This window comes from Ranitomeya variabilis, chromosome 7, assembly GCF_051348905.1.
Source record: "Ranitomeya variabilis isolate aRanVar5 chromosome 7, aRanVar5.hap1, whole genome shotgun sequence".
Classification (NCBI taxonomy): Eukaryota; Metazoa; Chordata; class Amphibia; order Anura; family Dendrobatidae; genus Ranitomeya; species Ranitomeya variabilis.
This window is the reverse complement of record NC_135238.1, coordinates 198,091,949-198,113,186: the sequence shown is the minus strand read 5'-3', so window position 1 is coordinate 198,113,186 and position 21,238 is coordinate 198,091,949. Positions and strand designations below refer to the sequence as shown.

Below are 21,238 nucleotides of genomic sequence, written 5' to 3'. Positions count from 1 at the left end.
TTTTGCAGCTGTGTCCCCTGCGGGACCGTCGGCATCACGAGTCAGCTGTTGTCAATCAGTGGGCGCTTATGGGTACAGCCTTCACACAAAACTGATTGAACTGTGAAGGCTGCAGCCAATCGGTACACGCTAATTGGCTGCAGTCGTCATGTGACATCAATGGGCATCTGAGCAACACACAAAGCTGACATCGCTGGAAAGGCGCCATTTTGGGGGTTGAGGGGGAGATGATTGTTGTTTTTGTTTATTTTATTTTTTTTGTTTTATTAAATTTTATTTATAGCACTTAAGCAGTAAAGGGAACCTGTCATATCAGATAACGCAAGTTAATAGTATTACGTTATTTCTCCCGGGTGCCACCGGCTTTCAGTCATGCAGGCTTGTCCATATCCATTATAATCACCGCACACGACTGAAAGCAGGCAGCTCCCAGGAGAAATAAAGTTCATTTTCTCCTGGGTGCTGCTCTTTCAGTACTGCGCCAGGCACCTTCATAACGATATAAACTTGCAGATTAATAGCATTATTGGACATGAGATTCCCTTTAAGAGGTAAAACTCCTTTTAAGATAGGTTTGAGGCTAAAAGACATTTCTGACATATTCTGCAGATATTTCATAAATGTGATATTAGATACTTGATTTTTATTACGTGTATATGAAATTACTCTTCAGTGTCAGATTTCTTTAATTTGTTTTTTAATTCATTCTTTAGAGTCGAATTCTCTGGATTGACGAGAAGAACCTGACGGCACACATTGAATCTGGCATCACTGGTCAGGATTTAGAAAAACAGGTAGCTGTGAATTTTGGGCATGTGGAAACAGTCTGTCTCAATGATGGGGAACATGTTTGTGCTTCGGGGTGGCCTGTCAGCAGGTCTTTCCTTTGTTTCTGTGGCGTAGAGCAGGAACATAGACTCTGTGTAATCAGTGTTAGAAGTTTTCAGTTAATGATATGCTCGTGCTCCGAGGCGGGACTGTAGACTCTGCCTACAGTCCCGCCCCAGAGCACGAGCATATCATTAACTGAAAACTTCTAACACTGATTACACAAGAACCACAAGACTGATTTCTTCACCTCCGGTATCTTTTTAATCAGTGACAGTGCCTGACAATGTCTGTAGTTTACCTAACATAATCCTGCTGACAGGTTCGCTTTAAGTGCTTTTAGTCTATGTGTATTAATAACAATTTTAACTTTTATTGTGAAATCTTACACCCATGGTCAAAATTGTTGACAGAAAAACCCACAATGGTCACAGAAATAACTTGAATCTGACAAAAGTAACAATAAATAAAAGATCTATGAAAATGAACAAATGAAAGTCAGACATTGCTTTTCAACCATGCTTCCACAGAATAAAAAATAAATAAATAAAACTCATGAAATAGGCCTGGACAGAAATGATGGTACCCTTAACTTAATATTTTGTTGCACAGCCTTTTGAGGCAATCACTGCAATCAAACGATTCCTGTAACTGTCAATGAGACTTTTGCACCTCTCGACAGCTGTCATTAAACGAGGGGTGCCAACAATTTTGACCACGTGTGTATGTGGTTCTTCACACTACTGGTAGGATTTCTAGTAGTCATATAGTGAATATACACACATGTAATGTTTTATGATCTATATCTATGGTGCATTTGTACAAATAATAAAAAGTTATGTTTCTTGGGGAAATAAACAAAAGTGCAGAAATGGAAAAAAAATAGAGGTCCCACTGAGACTCCATGCTATCGCCGGCACCCATAGGTTTATTCTTGGCACGTTGCGTTACCACCTCCCCTTGGTAAGCAGTGAGTACAACCCCTTTACCGCATCATTTACACCCCAAAAAGGCTCTGTGGTGTCGCCGCACTCATAGATTTAAGGCCCCGTCTCACATAGCGAGATCGCTAGCGAGATCGCTGCTGAGTCACAAGTTTTGTGACGCAACAGCGACCTCAGTAGCGATCTCGCTATGTGTGACACGTACCAGCGATCAGGCCCCTGCTGCGAGATCGCTGGTCGTGTCGGAATGGCCTGGACCTTTTTTTGGTCGTTGAGGCCCCGCTGACATTGCTGAATCGGTGTGTGTGACACCGATCCAGCGATGTCTTCACTGGTAACCAGGGTAAACATCGGGTTACTAAGCGCAGGGCCGCGCTTAGTAACCCGATGTTTACCCTGGTTACCAGCGTAAATGTAAAAAAAAACAAACAGTACATACTCGCCTTCTGATGTCCGTCAGGTCCCTTGCCGTCTGCTTCCTGCTCTCACTGACTGCCGGCCGTACAGTGAGAAGTGAGAGCACAGCAGTGACGTCACCGCTGCGCTCTCAGTGTACGGCGGCTCAGTCAGAGCAGGAAGCAGACGGCAAGGGACCTGGACACCGAAAGGCGAGTATGTACTGTTTGTTTTTTTTGGTAACCAGGGTAAACATCGGGTTACTAAGCGCGGCCCTGCGCTTAGTAACCCGATGTTTACCCTGGTTACCGGGTGCTGCAGGGGGACTTCGGCATCGTTGATGACAGTTTCAACGATGCCGAAGTCGTTCCCCTGATCGTTGGTCGCTGGGGAGAGCGGTCTGTGTGACAGCTCCCCAGCGACCACACAGCGACTTACCAACGATCACGGCCAGGTCGTATCGCTGGTCGTGATCGTTGGTAAATCGCTTAGTGAGACGGGGCCTTTACTCTTGGCAAATTTGTTACGTTACCACCTCCCATTGGGAAACAGTGAGTACAACCCCATTATCTCATAGTTTACCCCCCACCAAGGCTCCGTGGTGTCGTCAGCCCCAATAGGCTTTATTTTTGCCACATTGCGTTGTTACCACCTCCTTTTGGGAAGAAGTGCATGCAACCCCTTTATCAAATCGTTTACCCCCCACTAAGGCTCCGTGGTGTCATCAGGCCCCCGTAGGCTTATTCTTGCCACATTGCGTTGTTACCACCTCCCATTGGGAAGCAGTGCATACAACCCCATTATCTCATCGTTTACCCCCCATTAAGGCTCCGTGGTGGCGTCAGCCCCAATAGGCTTTATTTTTGCCACATTGGGTTGTTACTACCTCCCATTGGGAAGCAGTGCATACAACCCCATTATCTCATCGTGTACCCCCCACTAAGGCTCTGTGCTGTCGTCAGCCCCCATAGTCTTATTCTTGCCACATTGGGTTGTTACCACCTCCCATTGGGAAGCAGTGCATACAACCCCATTATCTCATTGTGTACCCCCCACTAAGGCTCCGTGGTGGCGTCAGCCCCCCATAGGCTTATTCTTGCCACATTGCGTTACCACCTCCTTTTGGGAAGCAGTGCATACAACCCCTTTATCTAATCGTTTACCCCCCACTAAGGCTCTGTGCTGTCGTCCGCCCCCATAGGCTTATTCTTGCCACATTGCCTTGTTACCACCTCCCCTTGGTGAGTACAATTTATGGGGCTTTCAATAAGCCACATGTTTTATTATCTTAGGGACGTATCCCACCTTTCAGCAGCTTTACTAGGGATCTATTCTGGCACTTTATCCTTTCTGTTGCAATATGTTTTGGATTTAGTTTGCTGGAATCGCTCATTTCCTCCAATTCACAAACAGACCGAAGGAAACTATTAGCGTTCTCGTCTGTGCGCGCCCCAGCCGTTACTACGCCAGGCTCGCTACTTATCAAAGACCCTCGTAGACGCATACAACCTCGGCTGACACTTTACTTCTTTTATTGACTTATTACCAGTGCGGAAATTCTCGGTTAACCAAAATTGATTACCTCTGATTGATAGCTGGGCATACAGTAAGCTCCAGATTCACAGATGGCTGGCGCTCCGTACCATTTGATGCAAGACTGCTGAGCTTTGAAAATGATTTCAGTGGGACCGCGCGGTTTTGTAGCCGTTTAAGGGCATCTATTCCAACTCAGGTGCCGTACAGATGGCAAAGCCAAGCTAATATGGAAAAATGAGGAACCAGTGACTATTTAATGTACAGGAATGCATGATCTGCATCGCTAATAGATGGTGCTGTTGCATACAGGAAGCCCGACCAGATGGCTGTACATTAAAACACATCAGTCCTTGAGAGAATTAAGTGCAGGCAATTTGCTCACATTTTGTAAAGGCTGCAGCATATCACATTAGAGGAAAGGGAACGAGAGATTAACGACTTTATTTATTGGATGGATTTAGACATAGTAGTTTGTGGTGGTGTGTTTTTTTTTTTCTTTGCTGTTCACATGTTTTTCATGAATGTTTTGCAAGAACCTTTTTCATTAAGGATTGATTCACGTACATCATTCAGATCAAAGTCATTCTTTAGATTGGGCGCAATAATAAAAGGCAGAAAAATCACCAATAAGTAGCGGCAGCTCGTGAGTTTCCTTACACCACTTCTCTGGCATTGCTTCTGAAAAATCCAGGGCTTGTAGTATAGGTGACCATACACATTGCATAAATGATGGCCAAACCCACTGGCCTGTCAATGGACTGTGTAGTTAAGGAGCTGCCGGTCAAGGTGGAGCTGAGTTGGGAATAGATCTGGTGAGGCGCAGGCTCGAAAAATGTTTTGATCATGCCTAGAGTGCTTAAAGGGGTTTTCCTAAGAACAAACGTTAACTGTAATCAATAGGTCTTTGAATAATAATTTCCACAATTGGCTGTGTTTAAATAAAATGTTCCTGTGCTGAGATAATCTTATAAATCTTTACCCTCAATTCGTTCATCTAAATCATGGATAAACAGATTAAATTTGCTGATAACACAAAGCTAGGAGGGATAACTAATACTAGAGAACAAAGAAAGGAGACTAAACTGAAACTGTGGGCAGCAACTAACTGGTTTTTAACAGGGAGAAATGCAAAGTCATAATCTGAGCAAGAGAAATGAAAAAAATCACAGAATGGGAGGAATAAGACTAAGCAACAGTACGTGTGAAAAAAGACTGGGATAGAACAATAGATCAAAAACTGAACATTAATCAACAGTGTGATGCAGCAGCAAAAAAGGCAAACGCAATTATGGTTTGCATTAACAAGCATAGTTTAGATCACGTGAATTAATTATCCCCCTCTACTCCTCCTTGGTCAGGCTTCATGTGGATTACTGTGTCCAGTTTTGGGCACCACATTTAAAAAATGACCTAAACAAACTGGGGCAAGTTCAGAGAAGAGCTACCAGGATGGTGACCGGTCTGCAAACCATGTCCTATGAGGAACTGTTAGAGGATCTGGGAATGTTTAGCTAGCAAAAGAGAGGACTGAAAGGAGACTTAATAGCTGTCTGCAAATATCTGAAGGGTTGTCACAGTGTAGAGGGATCATCATTATTCTCATTTGCACACGGAAACACGAGAAGCAATGGAATGAAACCGAAAGGGAAAAGATACAGATTAGATATTAGAAAAAACTTTTTGACAGTGAAGGTGATAAATGAGTGGAACAGGCTGCCATGAGAAATGGTGAGTTCTCTTTCAATCCGCGGCCAGTCTGTGCATTGCTGTCCAATCTGCCACCGATTTGTACGGACGTCTGAATGCGCCTTTAATTGCTTGGTGGTCCTAAAGCATTGGTTCGGTGGGGCTATTCAGTTCCCGCTTCTCCATAGTTGAGGGGGCTCTTGTCTCTGTGTAACATTATTTGGATATCATACATTTTGTAGGGACTTGATGTATTGCTGTCAACGGGACATTAGCGCTGCAGACAATAACAGACAACTGGGAGCAGCGCTGGAGACTGTGCTTGGACCAAGGGAGGGGGAGTAAAGCGCAGTTTGTTTCAGCTATCTTTAGCAGTGAATTTGTGTACATAAATGTATAAAGGATCCATAAAGATTAATATCTGTCTGATCTGTTCCAGCTTGGGGAGAGTGGTTACTGTACAGGTCACGAGCCAGACTCCATGGAGTTCAGCACGTTAGGAGGCTGGGTGGCTACAAGAGCATCGGGCATGAAGAAGAACATCTATGGAAACATTGAAGATCTGGTAAGACCGTTCCTCTGTTTTCCTTTCTCACGCACTAACTGCTTCTTAAATATAGTAAAGTCCTCTGGAGGATATAGTCCACAGAATTTCCTTCCTTTCTGATCTTTTCCCATGTCTAATGATGTACTAAATACTATTCCCATGCAGAGCCTGTATTAGGAGAGCACCATGATAACGTCCATGCAGACAGGAGCCCGCCAGGACACGTGTGATCCACTTGATGCCATCAGCTCACACACGTGCACGTTGTTAGGTTTTGTTTGTAGCATCTGTGGTTTTATAGATTGGTAAAAATCTTTTCACGTGTCACATGTTAGTATGTATCACTGATTATTTAATACATGAACATGAAAGATCTCCCCTGCTACATCGGGATTACGACCATTGTGTGGCGGCCTCCGGCTTCACCAAATACCTGATTATTGGATAATGACCCGATTCTACAGTATTGTAATCGGCTCAGAGATTAATACTTGTCCCGCAGTATGGGGTTTGCATAAATGTAATGGTTTTAGATTCTCTTCTGTCATGTTGGTGAAAAAATATATATTTAGTTATTCTTTTGGTTATATCTACTTTTGGGAAATCTGCATATCCTTCTTTGTAGCTTACCGGGGTCCTTTTTCAGTCTACTGAATGGCAAATCTTCCTGATCACACTGCAGTACCATAAACTCTTATAATTACATTACACCAGTAGTTTCCTGACCGTACACTTATATTAAACCAATTACACCCTCTTAAAGCGTACTGATGGGCGGTATACAAGATGATAGGCGCTCATTTAATGGCCTGGGACATTAACAGCTGTTGGTCATACGATCATACTGGCCCAATACAGCATTGTTATCTGCAACACATCCGCAGATTACAAAGAACGATGTACTGTCAATAATGGTGTGGTTTTTTTGTTTGTTTTTTTTTTATAATTTTTGTACCAGTATAAACTATTTGATCATCTGACGGAGAATTAGTTTGCCCGGTTTTTGGATGATTGCAGTCATATTTACACAGGTCTATAATTCTAAATGAGTACGTTCACAGATTCTCAACCCTTCGAAATGCAGTGGGCCTGTCGGGCCATGCTGACAGTATAAACTAAGCCATTGCCTTGATATTACACGGGGAAAGAGACAAACATGGGACAGACAAAAGATACTGCTCAGAGTCTTCTGCTACGCTCCACAGCAGCACAGTAAATGGCACCAGGGTAACAGGACTCCAACAGCGGCAATACCACAGTCATGGGCAAGCTCCACATGCCTAGCTGGTCTGTATAGAAGAAAACTCTATAACCAATGATCAGCTAATGTGACTATTTAAAGGGAGGTGGGAGTGGGTTACCAGCCAACATCAGCTAACCAGCATAAAAGAAACTGCCAGCAAGAGACTGACAGTAGCTTTTGCTGGATCAAAGGAATAAAACATGTAAATTTCAGCAGACCCAGAGCTGCCACAAATCCGCTAGTGATTTGTGACCGAAAATGGGCAAAAATGACCTGCATGGCAGAGTTCAAAGATGCAAATTACTGCTGAGCAATAAGATAAAGGCTCATCTCAGTTTTGCCAGAAAAGGTCTTGATGATCCCCAAGACTTTTGGGTGAATACTCTGTGGACTGACTAGACAAAAGATTAAACTTGTTGGAAGGTGTATGTCCCATTACATCTGGCATAGAAGTAACGCAGCATTTCAGAAAAGGAACATCATACCAACAGTAAAATGTGGTGGTAGTGTGATGGTCTGAAGCTGTTTTATTGGTTCAGGACCTGGAAGAGTTGCTGTGGTAAACAGAACCATGAATTCTACTGTCTACCCAAAAATCCTGAAGGAGAATGTCTGAACATCTGTTTGTGACCTTAAGCTGAAGCGCTCTTGGGTAATGATCCAAAACACACCAGCAAGTCCACCTCTGAATGGCTTAAGAAAAACAAAAGTAAGACTTTTTGAAAAGTCGCCTAGTCAAAATCCTGACCTTGAGATGCTGTGGTTTGACCTTAAAAAGTCATTTCATGTTCGGAAACCCTCCAATGTGGCTTAATTACAACAATTCTGCAAAGATGAGTGGGCCAAAATTCTTCCAGAGCATTGTAAAAATACATATTACCAGTTTTCACAAATGATTAATTGCAGTTGTTACTGCTAAGGGTGGCCCAACCAGTTATTAGGCTTAGGGGGGCAATCACTTTTTCACACAGGACCCTGTAAGTTTGGATTTCTTTTTCCATTAATAATAAAGACCTTCATTGAAAAACTGCACTTTTAGTGTTACTTGTGTTATCTTTGTCTAATATTTAAATTAGTTTGGTGATGTGAAACATTTGTGTGACAAACATGAAAAAGAATAGGAAATCAGGAAGGGGGCAAACACTTTTTACTCCACTGTATAAGTGTGCATGCTTGGATCTGCGGAGCTTGCTTGTTTTGCTCAGAGCAAAAAGAGTTGGGCAGCCGTTACAAATCGATGCAGTACATACATTAAATTGACAGTTGATCTTGATTACGTTATACGTGGTAGTTACTTTAGAGTGTCATGGAATCTAACGTGTGAGTTCATTTTCTAACAGATTTTGTGCATATTGCAGGGTATGTACTGTCCCATGACTTGGGATGTATTTAGTAATACAATTATAACCCCTTTAGCATTGCTTCACTATACAGTCCTGTGCAGATGGACCCATTGCTTGTGCCCAATATAGTTTATTTTCTTGGTGTTTCCGGGATCTGAGGACATCAGGGCGCCCGTAGAGTCAGATACATTAGACCACAGCAGCACTTTACTTGGTTACGTTGCTCTCAAAGGGCTTTGTCATGTTTCCTATCATTTTTCATTTTACCTGCATGCTGGCTGTTAAGAATGGAGCGCCCAAATATAGCTCCGTAAAATGCTTGGTTGTAGACTTTTAAAACTCTTGTGTGTTTAGGTTCGATATTTTGTGACACGAGAGGCGGCTGTGAAGATTGAATTAATGAAGCAAAAATAATTCCTGGTGCATGCGTGTTGGGCCTATAGGGGCAAGAGTCAAATCAATACAATCCTTTTTTATCACCACATTGAGTTTAGTCGCAGCTCCTATTGTTTCCGGAGCGGACACTAGAACATTGCGGCAGAAATTCTGGTTACATTTCTTTTTAATTACTTTACGACTACTGCTCACTAACAGCCCTTTACAGTGCTTTTTATCCATTTTATTGCTGGTCACTAATATTTTATTCTGTCGGACGTCTCACAAATCAGACTCCTTGTGGTTTCTAGTCTTCTTTTTTTTTGCGCTCCAGTTCTTCCTCTTGGGGTATGTGCCGCCCAAAGGATGACCTTGCGACTTCTTTTAATTGCCTTACGGTTTACATACCCTGAAAGTGTTAAGATTTAACGAAAGACTGGACATGTGCGCAGTAATTTAGTTTTTACCTTACAGTACATTTTATTACCAAAAAGGAAAAATGTCGTATTAAAACACAACTTTTACTAGCCGGTTCCTAAAAAAAAAAGAGGTCTGTAGCCTCAACAAAATACTGTGAACCAATACACCAGCACACAAGTATCACATACAATCGATAGATACTTTAACTTCTTGTTTGGGAAGAAAAGACAAATCTATTCATCACACCACACGAAATGATTGTGACCCAACAGAACGCCCAAATCCCCATCATGGGAAATTCAATATGGGCCAATTTTATCCACACGTAGTATGCCAAATGCAAGGTCTAAATGCTTGCCACACTGATATTTGTGGGAGTTGCAAAAGAAAAAGGAACAATCACACCGGTTGTTGGTTTTCTTTTCTCCTTTAACTGCAACTTCCTGGAGTAGGGGTCCCGGATTATCCATGTCAGTCCCTGTTATTTAGGCTGATCCTTGCACCCTAAAGCTCCCGCCCTTACAAGGGCAGTCCACAGCTAGCCCTGACACTAGCCAGCCCTGGACTGACCCTGTGTGCCTCCCGACGCGTTTCCTCGACACCTTGATTCATCAGGGGAATGGCACATGTATTCCTTATCAGGAGCAGCCGGGCAGCAGCATATCCCTTCACTAGGGATTGTAAAGAGGCAATGGCATCCCAGCCTCAGAACCAGCTCTCTTATAAAACATATTTCACTGGTGATTCAGACATCAAAGCATCTGGCTTGAATTAAGTCAAGCTCATTATCATATTGGGGAGTCATAAAAGATTTTTGAGAGGCTTCCCATTCGCTCCTTATTCATATGGAGGGCGGACACAGAGATTTATACCGGTATAGAGAAAGTGGGAAAACCATTGAGAGGGGGGGGGACACGGCAACAGTGGTCAAATCGGTGATGGTTGTGGTTAAATCGGTGATGGTTGTGACTCCATTGGTTCTGGGCTGGTGGAGCACTGGCACGATGGGGAGAGTATAGGTGTTATTGTGTTACCACCATCGCTCCCAAGTGTCGTAATAAAATTTGCCTCTGTTTGTTGTGTCGTGCACATCAGCATCATATTTCCAACTGGAAACCTCTCCAAACTTCTCCAGACTTTCACAAAGATGGAGGTGACGTTTTCCCAGTGCACCAGACCTTCTCTAGAAGGCGTCGTGCAGGGTCTGATAACTATAGAGGATTTTATCCCTTGTATGTTGATACTTCCATAAGACGGACTCATTTGAAGAAGGTTTAAAATGATTAATCAATAGTTGGATCCCAGGGGGAGAGGAGATATTTTAATTGGCAGAGATGATTGAGGGCAATATGGAAGCAATCTTCACAATGAAATGTCTGAACTTTTTCTTCCATGTCTTGCATTTCTCTAGGAATTTGCAGTGGATCATTTTGTAGATAAATGACTGTAATACTCCCATGTGTTTCATACCCTGTTCACAATGTTTACTTATTTTATTGAACTGCTATGCTGTTTTCTTTACTAAGGCCAGCCGTACATATTGGAAGTGTTTTGGGTGAACGGTTGGGTCTGCCGGCAGCCACCTTGGCCTGCTCTCCCGTACACAGGAGCACTCATTCGGCCGAGCTCTCCTGTGTTCTCGGAGAAAGCTGCCGCCACACATCGCATAGCATAGTATCTTAACAATACCATGGTAGTCTGACATCGGACATGCCAGCTCGTTATTTAACCCCATAATAAATTGTTCAAGGCTCCCATACACATTACTGTCGAGTCAAAGATGCTCAAAAGGGTAACTACCCCTCCAAAATCCTAAATAAAGCAACGTATAATCTGGTGACCAAAACTAGGCGTAAGATAGTTTGGACAAACTAAAATGGACAAAAAAACAAGGAGAAAAAAAAATCAAAAAAGGAAACAACCAATTGGTAATAATAAGCCCACTTTGAGTTCAGTGGGCTTATCGATTTGTTCTTTCCTTTTATTTGACATTAGGTGCCGAATGCTGCACCTGTCATTAGTCTCATCTTTCTGGGAGACCTAAGCCTTAAAATGCATTTACACTGGAAGATTACCGTGAATGAGCTGCATTAGATTTGGGCTAAGGTGATTGTGAAGGAAAGGGGAGGAGGTGACCTGTGACATCACCTTTTATGAATGGTGAATCCTTATGAACCTCTGTATAGAAAGTTGCTATCTTTTGCTGTATTTGTAAAGAGGTGTTTGTACATAACCGGAAGTATGAGTCTAGTGAAACCAACCAATTACAGCACCTGTAGTGAGGCACAGTCCTAATTAAAATCACATCTTTAGTTAGATGGAAAACAAATAGTTGTGAGGGTGCATGGAGTGCCTAGGTCGCTGTAAGGGGCCCCTAAATGGTGTTGTGCTTGGTTTTAACAGTCATTTTTTGCTGACAGATTCCCTTTTAACATGAAAATGTGATTTAAAGAGAACTGGTCACCATAGAAAACACTATTTACCTGCACATATATGGTTAATGTGCAATTAAATAGACTGCCAATGCTTCCTGCCCGTCTTACTGAAAGTGCAGCTGCCTGGAGAAATAGAACTTATTTCCTCCCAGTAGCCGCCGGCTTTCAGTCATGTAGTGGCTACAGTCACATCTCGCTATACCGTAAGCACGCCTGACAGCTCGATCTGCACACATGCACTTCAGAGTACGCTGTCAATCAACGTGTCGGGGTGTGCTTACAGCCAAAGCTCACATTATAGTGATGGTTAACTCTTGCTGCTCCATGACTGAAAGCTGACTGCTCCCTGGAAGAAATAAGTTCATTTTCTCCCGTTAGCTGCACTTTCAGTACGGCAGCCCAGCAGCATTGTAACACTCTTTACCTGCAGATTACCACCTTATATCTGCAGGTAAATAATCATTTTCCAACTTGACAAATTCCCTTTAAACAATAGGTATTTACCATACAACTTCTTGGCAGATATATTATATCTTGGTACAATATTACACATTTTCACCTTTGCAATATTGAAGCTTCACGTCTCCCTTATTTAATATTTTGCAGGTCGTGCACTTAAAGGTTGTAACTCCCAAAGGAATCGTAGAAAAAAGCTGCCAGGGGCCTCGAATGTCAACCGGACCAGATATTTACCATTTCATTATGGGATCTGAAGGTACGGCCGGTATATTGTTTTTATTGGAGGAGGCGCAGTTTAATCTACGCAGCGCCTGAAGTGTACTCCTACTTTGTAGTATCAAAAAAAGTCAAAAGTCCAAGTAGAAAAAGCTTTAAGACTTCACTTTTGGTCTGTAGGTTTCCCCCCTTCGCTTCTAGGCAGGACTTGCCATTTAGGAGCAGAAGAGCTTTTTATTGTAAGACTTTTAGGTTTATTCTCTGGCTTTGCAGTCAGTGTTTTTTTGTTTGTTTTTTGCCACTTTTACGGTAAAAATGAAATGTACTTGTACCATTGTCTCCCGCTTCCATCCCGACTGTTTTACTGCTTTCTGCCCTGATTTCCATAGGAGTCAGTGATTCAGGGCAGGCATATTTGGATAAGGTACATAGAATGTCCCAATGTTTTCACCTGTGCTTGCCCGAAGAAAGCGGGAGAGGATGATGGCAGTCGAAAAGCATTCTTCATGTGGCTCATGATTGTGCTGTGACTGAAGCCTACCCAAATGGGAACTTTATTTCTACAAATGTTGAAATTGTAAGACAAATAAGAAGACTCTAAAAAAATAAATAAATAATAATAATAATAATAATAATAATAAAAAATAATAATAAAAAAAAAATAATTATAATTAAAAAAAATGCAGCGAGAACAGCATTACTTCATCAAATGTTATACATTAGTTGCTATTGGTCACAGTCCCTCGCTCATGCCAGTTTATCTGTGCCCCCTATTTTCAGGGTGTGATGGTATCTTAGTCTAAGGAGTAAAACTTTTCCTTGTGGAGAACACCAAACCGGCGTAACGAGACTTGGAGGCCATGCAATGCTCCTCTAAAGAGGAGATTTGAGTATTTAAATCCCCAGAGAGGAACAAAACAGGAACTATACCGCCTCATATAGGATGTAGCAATCTTTAAAAGTCAATATTGACCCTTTAACGGACCTTGCCACATGACTTAGAATGGTATTTAGTGTAACCCTGAAAAGCTTGGCGTGAGGATCTTGTTGTTGTTTTTTTTTTTTTCCGAAATGACTATACGTTAAAGAAAAAATAAAATCCCCCTCCCCCTAATATGCTTTTCTTAAAGTAGTGGCCAACCCCTTTAAAGATAACTCTCTCATTGATGGCTTACCCTTGGGATAGGCTATCAATATATGATCATCCGTAGTGTGACACTCTGCACCCCCTATAATGGATCTGTAGTACCCGGCCGCGGCCAACATAGAAATGACCGGGCTGTGGTCTTTTTTTCAGCATCGGAGCGCGTCCATCCGGGGCTGTTAACAGCTAATTGGCGGGGTTGCCATGTTTTGTACCCCACTGTTGAGATATTGATTGCCTACCCTTAGGGAAAAGTCACTTGGTCATATAACTCGCACAAAGATCACATCAGTAGGTCAGAAGGAGTTTGTGGATGGTCTCTGCGCTGCCGACAGGATTTAAGACCTATATCCCAGTGTAGTAAAATGATGGTTTATTTTGACACGTTTCGAAGTACAAAGTTACTTCTTTAGGGAAAACCCATATGTATCACGTGGTTTTCCTGAAGAAGTAACTTTGTACTTCTAGACGCATCGAAATAAACCATCATTTTACTACACTGGGATATAGGTCTTACATCCTGTCGGCAGCGCGGAGACCATCCACAAACTCCTTCTGACCTACTGATGTCTGATGGTCACTGGCTGACCCGTGGATCTGCTGCAGCTGATTTTGTACTACGTGCTGTTTCTACGGATTAATCAGGTGAGTTTAATCTGGGCGTAAAGCTCACTATATCTCTCGGATAAGACCCTATTTTTGCGCTGATCTCTCCTACAGTTTTCCTTGGATACAAAGATCACAACGCAATGCTCGGACTGGCCGTCTGCCTTCCTGACACCATTATGGCTGCAGCTATTTCTGTGTGGTGAATAATGAATATTGTGGTTCAAAGTCCACGCTACCCGATGTTCCAAAAATGCGATAACAGCACATTGTGATCATTGTGGTTTGGTCCTGATGAAGAGGTGTGGAAACCTTGAATCCTGTTGACAATTAACCACATTCATGCTTCACCTCTGTGTGTTGGCATATTTTGAACCTTGGACGGCACGGACTTCGAACCACCATGTTCCTCGTTCATTGCCATGTATTCCCGGGTGCTCCTGCTGCAGCCTGCACTTGCTTCTATAGTTGTTGTGACTGTCACAACCCTATCAGGGGAGCATACCTATAATATCTTACACCATTGGGCTATCAGATAAGACCCTATTTGCGATTTTTGCCTCCATTTTTACATTTTGTTTTTGGCAGCTGTTGCGCTCAGGTCCGTAGACCCAACAGCCAGTCCGAGCAGTCAATGCTTTCTTCGTCTGAGTTATACAGCCACGTGACTCTTCCCTAAAGATAGGCCATCAATGAAAAAGTAGTGGGCAGCCTCTTAGATCTAGAGCTGCAGAGAATTCCTCTATTGTATATATTGGCTCTTAAAACTCATTGGCGGAATTCATGGGCAATGGTTACTTAAGACGTTAAAAACCATCCTAGGTCCTCGAGTGAGTTTCTATCTGCCACTTATGGGCCCTTTCCCCTTGTGTTGTGCTGAGCTGTCTGGGCCCATTTACACTGCCCAATCCCATCTGATCGGCTCCATCAATGCCGACGGGCGGTCGTTTAATTGACTGGTAGACCGCTCTTCCATGCACACAGAGAACGATTGTTAGTACGATTCTTCTGTGCTCATAGGATATCTTGAATATACTTTTCGGTCTACACAAAGCATATTCGCGGGTTGGGCTGACATCTAATATGTGAGGGCCTTTATAAACAAACCCCAAAATTCCCTTTATAATGCAGTATTACAATTTGTGAAATTTTGCTGTGCCCAAACTAACTCTAGTCAAGAGATGGTTAATAATGAGATTTCTTTTTCTTTTTGTCATTTTACAATTTTATTATTCTTTTAGGAAACAGCAATTTATTTATTTTTTTTTTTTTTCAAATATGATTTGCCTTCAAATCCATAATTTAAAAAAAAATTGCAAAATTATTTATTTGTAACGTCGTTTTTCTTTTTCTCTGTCTTCCGTCCCCATAGGAGAACAATTCAGGTCATGGCAATAATTTTTGATAAATTGCTAGCACTACTATTTTAAGGTGATGAATTAAGAACGAGGGGGGAAAAAAAACAACAAGCCTAAGCATTTCTTTGCCTGAACTTGTTGTACATTTTTTTTTTTTTTTTTTTTCCAGAATGCAGAGCGTCCAGATTTATAGCCCTGACAGTTATATAGCGGTATAATACAATTACATCAGTTGTATATCTTACAGCATAGTTATAATGTTCACAGCCTTTTAAATCCTCCTTACAGTTATGGTGGCATTTATAGCCCATTGACCTTGTGGATAACATTTAATAATGTCACCATAACCTTTTAACCCCTTAGTTTTGCAGCTTTTAAAAAAATAAATAAAATAATGTTCATTCTGTGCCGGTTTGCGAGGATGATCGGTCTCGGCTTCGTGCGTGTATTTGTAGATGTATATATCAAATTAATTTGCATTCTTCAGCCCATAGATCATTGTGAAATCCACGTGTATTATTCTCCTCTTTCCGGAGGAAAATTGATGTGTATAAATTGCACACAGCACTCAATAAAGTTCTCTCTCTCATTGTGATCATTTTTAATTTGTCGCTTTCTAACTGCTCTCGTGTGATGCTAGGCGAGCGAGACCCCAAATTAAATCTACAGGAAATATGAGTATGTAAGATACTTAAGATGTTTTATGTGATGCTTACGGAGTTGCTGGCTAGACCAAGAATGACCCGGAATGCCCTGTAGGGACTTCAGTCAGGGTTTGAAGAAGGGCTGCCGAGCTGCTCTTGATATTCACCCCATTATTGTGGGTTGTTTTTAAAGAGAATCTCCAGCCTTTTGCATCTGCAGTGTATGGACGACTGTCTGCAGGCAGTATCTCTGGTATCGACATGTCCAATGTATGATGCTAGCATCTCATGGGGTGGCTCTAACATATTTGACAGAAGACGTAGTTTTAGAAATAATTACTTTGAAGGTATCGGAGAGGCTGGAGACTTTGCAGCAGCATGCGGGTCACAGGCGGTGAGAACTTCAGCTCACTGTTGGACGGGACAGAAAAGATTGGCAGGTGTCCTAGATGATAAGGGATGGCATAATTGATACTGTTAAAAATAAATAGACATCTTGTGTTCTTGCTGTGACAAAGAGGGGATATGGAGAGAGGTGAGTTTTACAGTACCTCCACACTCCGACTGCCCATCATCAGCTCCTCCTGCACTTCCTCCAGCATCTTCACCCTACTCCGCACACACACCGGACCACCTTACCGTGTAGCACACAGATAACCTGCCGTCAGCCATGCCCCGAGGTAAGGATGAGGGTCCCAGGGAGGGACGTACATGTGAGCGCAAAGTGGAGGAGGAAACGCCTCAGCTAGGTAACATGGAAGACAAGAATGAAGACCCAGCACCATGGACTCGAAGAAATAGAGGATGTCTACCAGAAGAGTAGAAAGGCTGCTGAATATACGGAAAGGAGAGACACACTATTTGAGACAGGACTCTCTAATCCGTTTGTCTCATATCAAAACGGGCCCCAGTCCAATGCACAAAAGTTCCCGAATATATACAGATTATTAAAATTTAAGTTTTTAACAAATGTGATCACACATGGTCAAAGGAGTATTTCTCTTGTCCTTGTTTAGAAAAACGAGAATTGTCTGTAAGTTTGGCTGAACTCAAGATCTTGTTTTTAGTTTTGGTTAATTTTGCACAATTCAGACAGCAGTGACATCAATGATCATGACTACAGTTTCTTAATGCACGAAGGAAAGTATGGGTTTTAGCAGAGTATTTACCCGATTGTTCAAGCAGCTTTCCAATACAGTGAACATAATCCTATGTTTTTCAGTCATAGGGTCTACAAACATGCAGATATCTCATGAACGTTAAGTGTCAGTGAGATTTCCCCTTGCATATGTAATCCTGAGTGTTTTTTGGCCTAGGCAACCCTTCATATGAAGGTCCTAATTCATCAAGACTGGTATTTTGTTCCCCAGTGTTGATGAACAGTATGCTGGGCTAAGATGTTCACCTCTTAATGAATTTGGTGCCTCTTTCAGCTACAGTGCATCATCGCAAGAAACATATGTCAGTCATGGATCCAACTTTTGTGATATAAATGTTGTTGAATTTGCAGGATGCACTCGGCCATGCACATCTCCATTAAGCTCTTCTCCCTTTTCAAATCGCTGGGGGAGCTTTTTGAAATTTGGGTAAAACCACCAAAAGTCTACTACGAGTTGCACAAAAATTTTGCTATGTTTCAGACGGTTTTACTCCAAAATTCTGGTGGAAAGTGCGAGATACAGCCAGATATATTGATCTTGTAGACCATGTTGCAGACCCACCTAAATTGTTTGCTTTTTGCTTAAATAAATACAGTCGGGAGGATGAACTGGGATGTCCTCCATTATAACTGTGTGACAGGTTCTGTCTAATCATCAACAGTAACTGTGATAGAAGTTTCTGCCCCTAACACATCAAAGAAAATAAAAAAAAAGTCTGCACTTTAATTGCCAATAACTGGTTAAAATACCAAATTACTGCAACAGTGAAAAGATCCAGTGGTACATTATACTGGCTATTCTGGTAATTGAGATTGTGACCCCCCGCTCTAGTGATCAGTGATCACAGAAGACTATTCTTTACTGTGAGACTATAGAAATCTTGGCTACATGAGTTTGTCTACAAATGGACCAGAGGGGCTTGGATTCCTCTCTTGAAATATTTACCGGTAATATTACACCTCGGCTTGGTGCTGCACATCCGCCCTTATTTGAATGAAAAAAAGGTGGAACTACAACAACCCGTTGGGGCCATTTTACAGTTGATGTAGCGGTGCTGCGCAGCTCCGCAACGGATGACCTCCGTCTCCTGCTGACATCGGAAACTGCGAATTGGTGGGGGTGCTTGGGGTTGCACCCACACTGATCTGATATTGATCACCTATCCTAAAGATAAGCCAACAATTTAAAAGTACTGGACAACCCCTTTAAGGGCTGAAAATGGTGTGTAATGTGAAAAGCTATAGATCCTAAATACTGTGATTACCTTAGTAAAGGAAATGGGATCTAGTGAATCTATTAGCATCAGTAAAAAAGCAAGCATTAAGTATTATGTCCTTCATTACTTGGGATGAAATATCCCAACATCAAAAAACAAAATTTAAAGGTCACCATTGAAAATGCAAGGAAACATACAATGTGTAATATTTGTATTTTTGTTTTTATATTTTTGTTATCTGGAATTCCTTTTTTTTTTTTTTTTTTTTTTTATATTATACCAGAATTTGTCTTCTCTTTCTAGGGACTCTTGGAGTAGTTACAGAAGTCACAATTAAAATCCGACCGCTTCCAGAATATCAGAAGTACGGTTCCATAGTGTTTCCAAACTTTGAGCGGGGTGTAGCTTGCTTAAGAGAAGTTGCAAAACAGGTGAGTTCTCCTAAAATTCTTACAGGGCTGTGATACATTCTAACTGTAAGCTGTATGGCTATGTTCACACGTTGCGTTTTTGAAAACCTGCTTTCTTGGCAGAAGAGGAGCGACGTCCAAAAAGCAGGTTTGCTGAGTATTTGCCTCGTTTTTGGTGCATTTTTACTACATTTTTGTCAGGGTACATTTTTCTCTTGGGCAATCTGATACAGTTTAGTGCATAAAAAAATAATCTGATTCAACTTCATCAGGTTTTGGCAATAAAAACAGCAAAACCTGACACCTGTGTTTTTGCAGCGTTTTTTGCACTACCTGTTTTCAGTGGGTGAAAAACGCTGAAAGAAGTGACGTGCTGCATTCTGCAAAAATGCAGCTCTTTGACAAAACAGTCAGGAAAAAAAAAACAATGTGTGCACGAGGTTTCTGAAATCTCATAGAATTTTCTGGTACTGTAAAACGCAGCTGAAAATTTGTATTACAAAAAAATGCATAAAAAAAGCTGTAGTTTGAGACTTGGTCCATGTTTTGGAATTTTGTTTTATTGCAGTTTCACTCCTAGTAATGTAGTCTGGATTTGAGGTCTGCGTTGGACATCATGAGCTCATAGTTCAGCTCTTTTTCTCTGCCCTCCCAGAGACTGTCCATGCTTTCTCCAAATTGTGGAGATCTGTGTACAACCACCTTCCTGCTGCTATCTTTTACAATGAGCCACCAATTCATCACTGCGGTTTCTCCAGTTTTTTTGGACTCAAATTGCTCCTTTTTAGTGTTTTTAGTATGTGCGCCTCACTTCCTTTTTTTTTTTGCTCCACTTTTTAAATTTTCTATTTAAATCTGAATAAGGCTTGTGGAGGAGTTTTCAATTTGCCTCTCATTGACTCGAGTGCTTGCCTCCATTGCGCCTCTTCGTCAAGACTGGCATGGACAGCCCCCTTGTTGAATTGGGATATTAGGCTGTGTTCACACGTTGTGGTTTTGCGGCTTTTTTTTTTTAATGCAAATTTTAAGCTGCATTTTCAGTACCAGCAATGTCATGAGATTTCAGAAATCTCATGCACACACATTGATTTATTTTCCTGACTGATTTGGAAAACTGCTGCGTTTTCGCAAACTGCAGCATGTCACTTCTTTCTGTGTTTTCTTTAGCGCATTTGCAGCATTTTTCACCCATAAGAAACAATGGGTAAGTGCAAAAACTCAGCAAAAAGTGCTGGTATCAGTTTTTGCTGCAAAAACCTAAAGAAGTTAAATCGTGCTTCTTTTTGGGCCACTAAACTGTATCAACATGCACAAGAGACAAAACGCTGCAAAACTTGCTTATTGTAAGCAGTTTATTTACTGCCAAGAGAGCAGGTTTTGCCTGTAGAAAAAAAAGCAGCAAAACCTGCTAAGGTGTGAACATAGCCTTAGGGTATGTGCACATGTTGAGTAAATGAGTGCAGAAATTTCTGCACCATTTCTGCATCTCTTGGTAGGAAAAAAACCCAGCTCTTAGCATGAGTGATTGATGTCAATGGTGAAAAGCGGGGTAAAAACGCACACATTCTGCACCAAATCTGCAAGTCACAAATAAGCAACATATGCAGGACACTTCAGGTTTTTCGTTCACTTTGCTGGCATCAGGTATTGCTTCATTGTTCTTGAAAATCTGCATGGCAAAAACGCACCAAATCTGCAATGTGTGCACAAGCGGAGCAGAGAGCCAAATGGAGCAGACACTTTGACCAATTTTTATTTTTATTTTTTTTCTCACAAGTACTCACCTAGATAAAACTCTGAAGCTGCAAAATGATATAAAGGATTTCAAGAAAACTATTTGAGGTTGTTGTACCTTTTGCATTTAGGAAGGAATTAAACAAAAAAAATAATATATATTTTGAATGTGCACCTAGTCATTAACTGTTGTGTTAAATAAAACGTTTTAAAGGGAATTTGTCAACAGGTTTTTGTCATGTATTCAGAGAGCAGCATAACCTGGCAAGAGAGCCTGATACCAATGATGTGTCACTTACTGGGCTGCTTTATTCAGTTTTGATAAAATCCCTGTTTTATCTGTTGTAGCTGTAGCAGTGGTCAGAATTCTGAGATGTGTATGACCCCGCCCATACCACTGATTGGCAGGTTGCTAACAGTGTACACAAGTAGCTACCAATCAGTGTTAAGGGGCAGGCTTAGACAGATTAGCGGACCTCTGTGCACGTGAGGACTAGTCCTGCAGTGATAATCTCCTGCTGATAAAACACTGATTGTG

At 41.7% G+C, this 21,238-nt stretch overlaps 1 protein-coding gene across 1 annotated transcript in view; it reads left to right on the top strand.

Annotated features, from left to right (window-relative positions):
- The window catches only part of AGPS (alkylglycerone phosphate synthase), a 176,923-nt gene that overhangs the window by 63,767 nt on the left and 91,918 nt on the right, over positions 1-21,238 (top strand). Inside the window, exons 8-11 of the mRNA XM_077272628.1 lie at positions 714-794; positions 5,830-5,955; positions 12,360-12,468; positions 18,860-18,987. Coding sequence (XP_077128743.1) covers positions 714-794; positions 5,830-5,955; positions 12,360-12,468; positions 18,860-18,987 — 444 coding nt within the window. The remainder of the gene's footprint in view (positions 1-713; positions 795-5,829; positions 5,956-12,359; positions 12,469-18,859; positions 18,988-21,238) is intronic.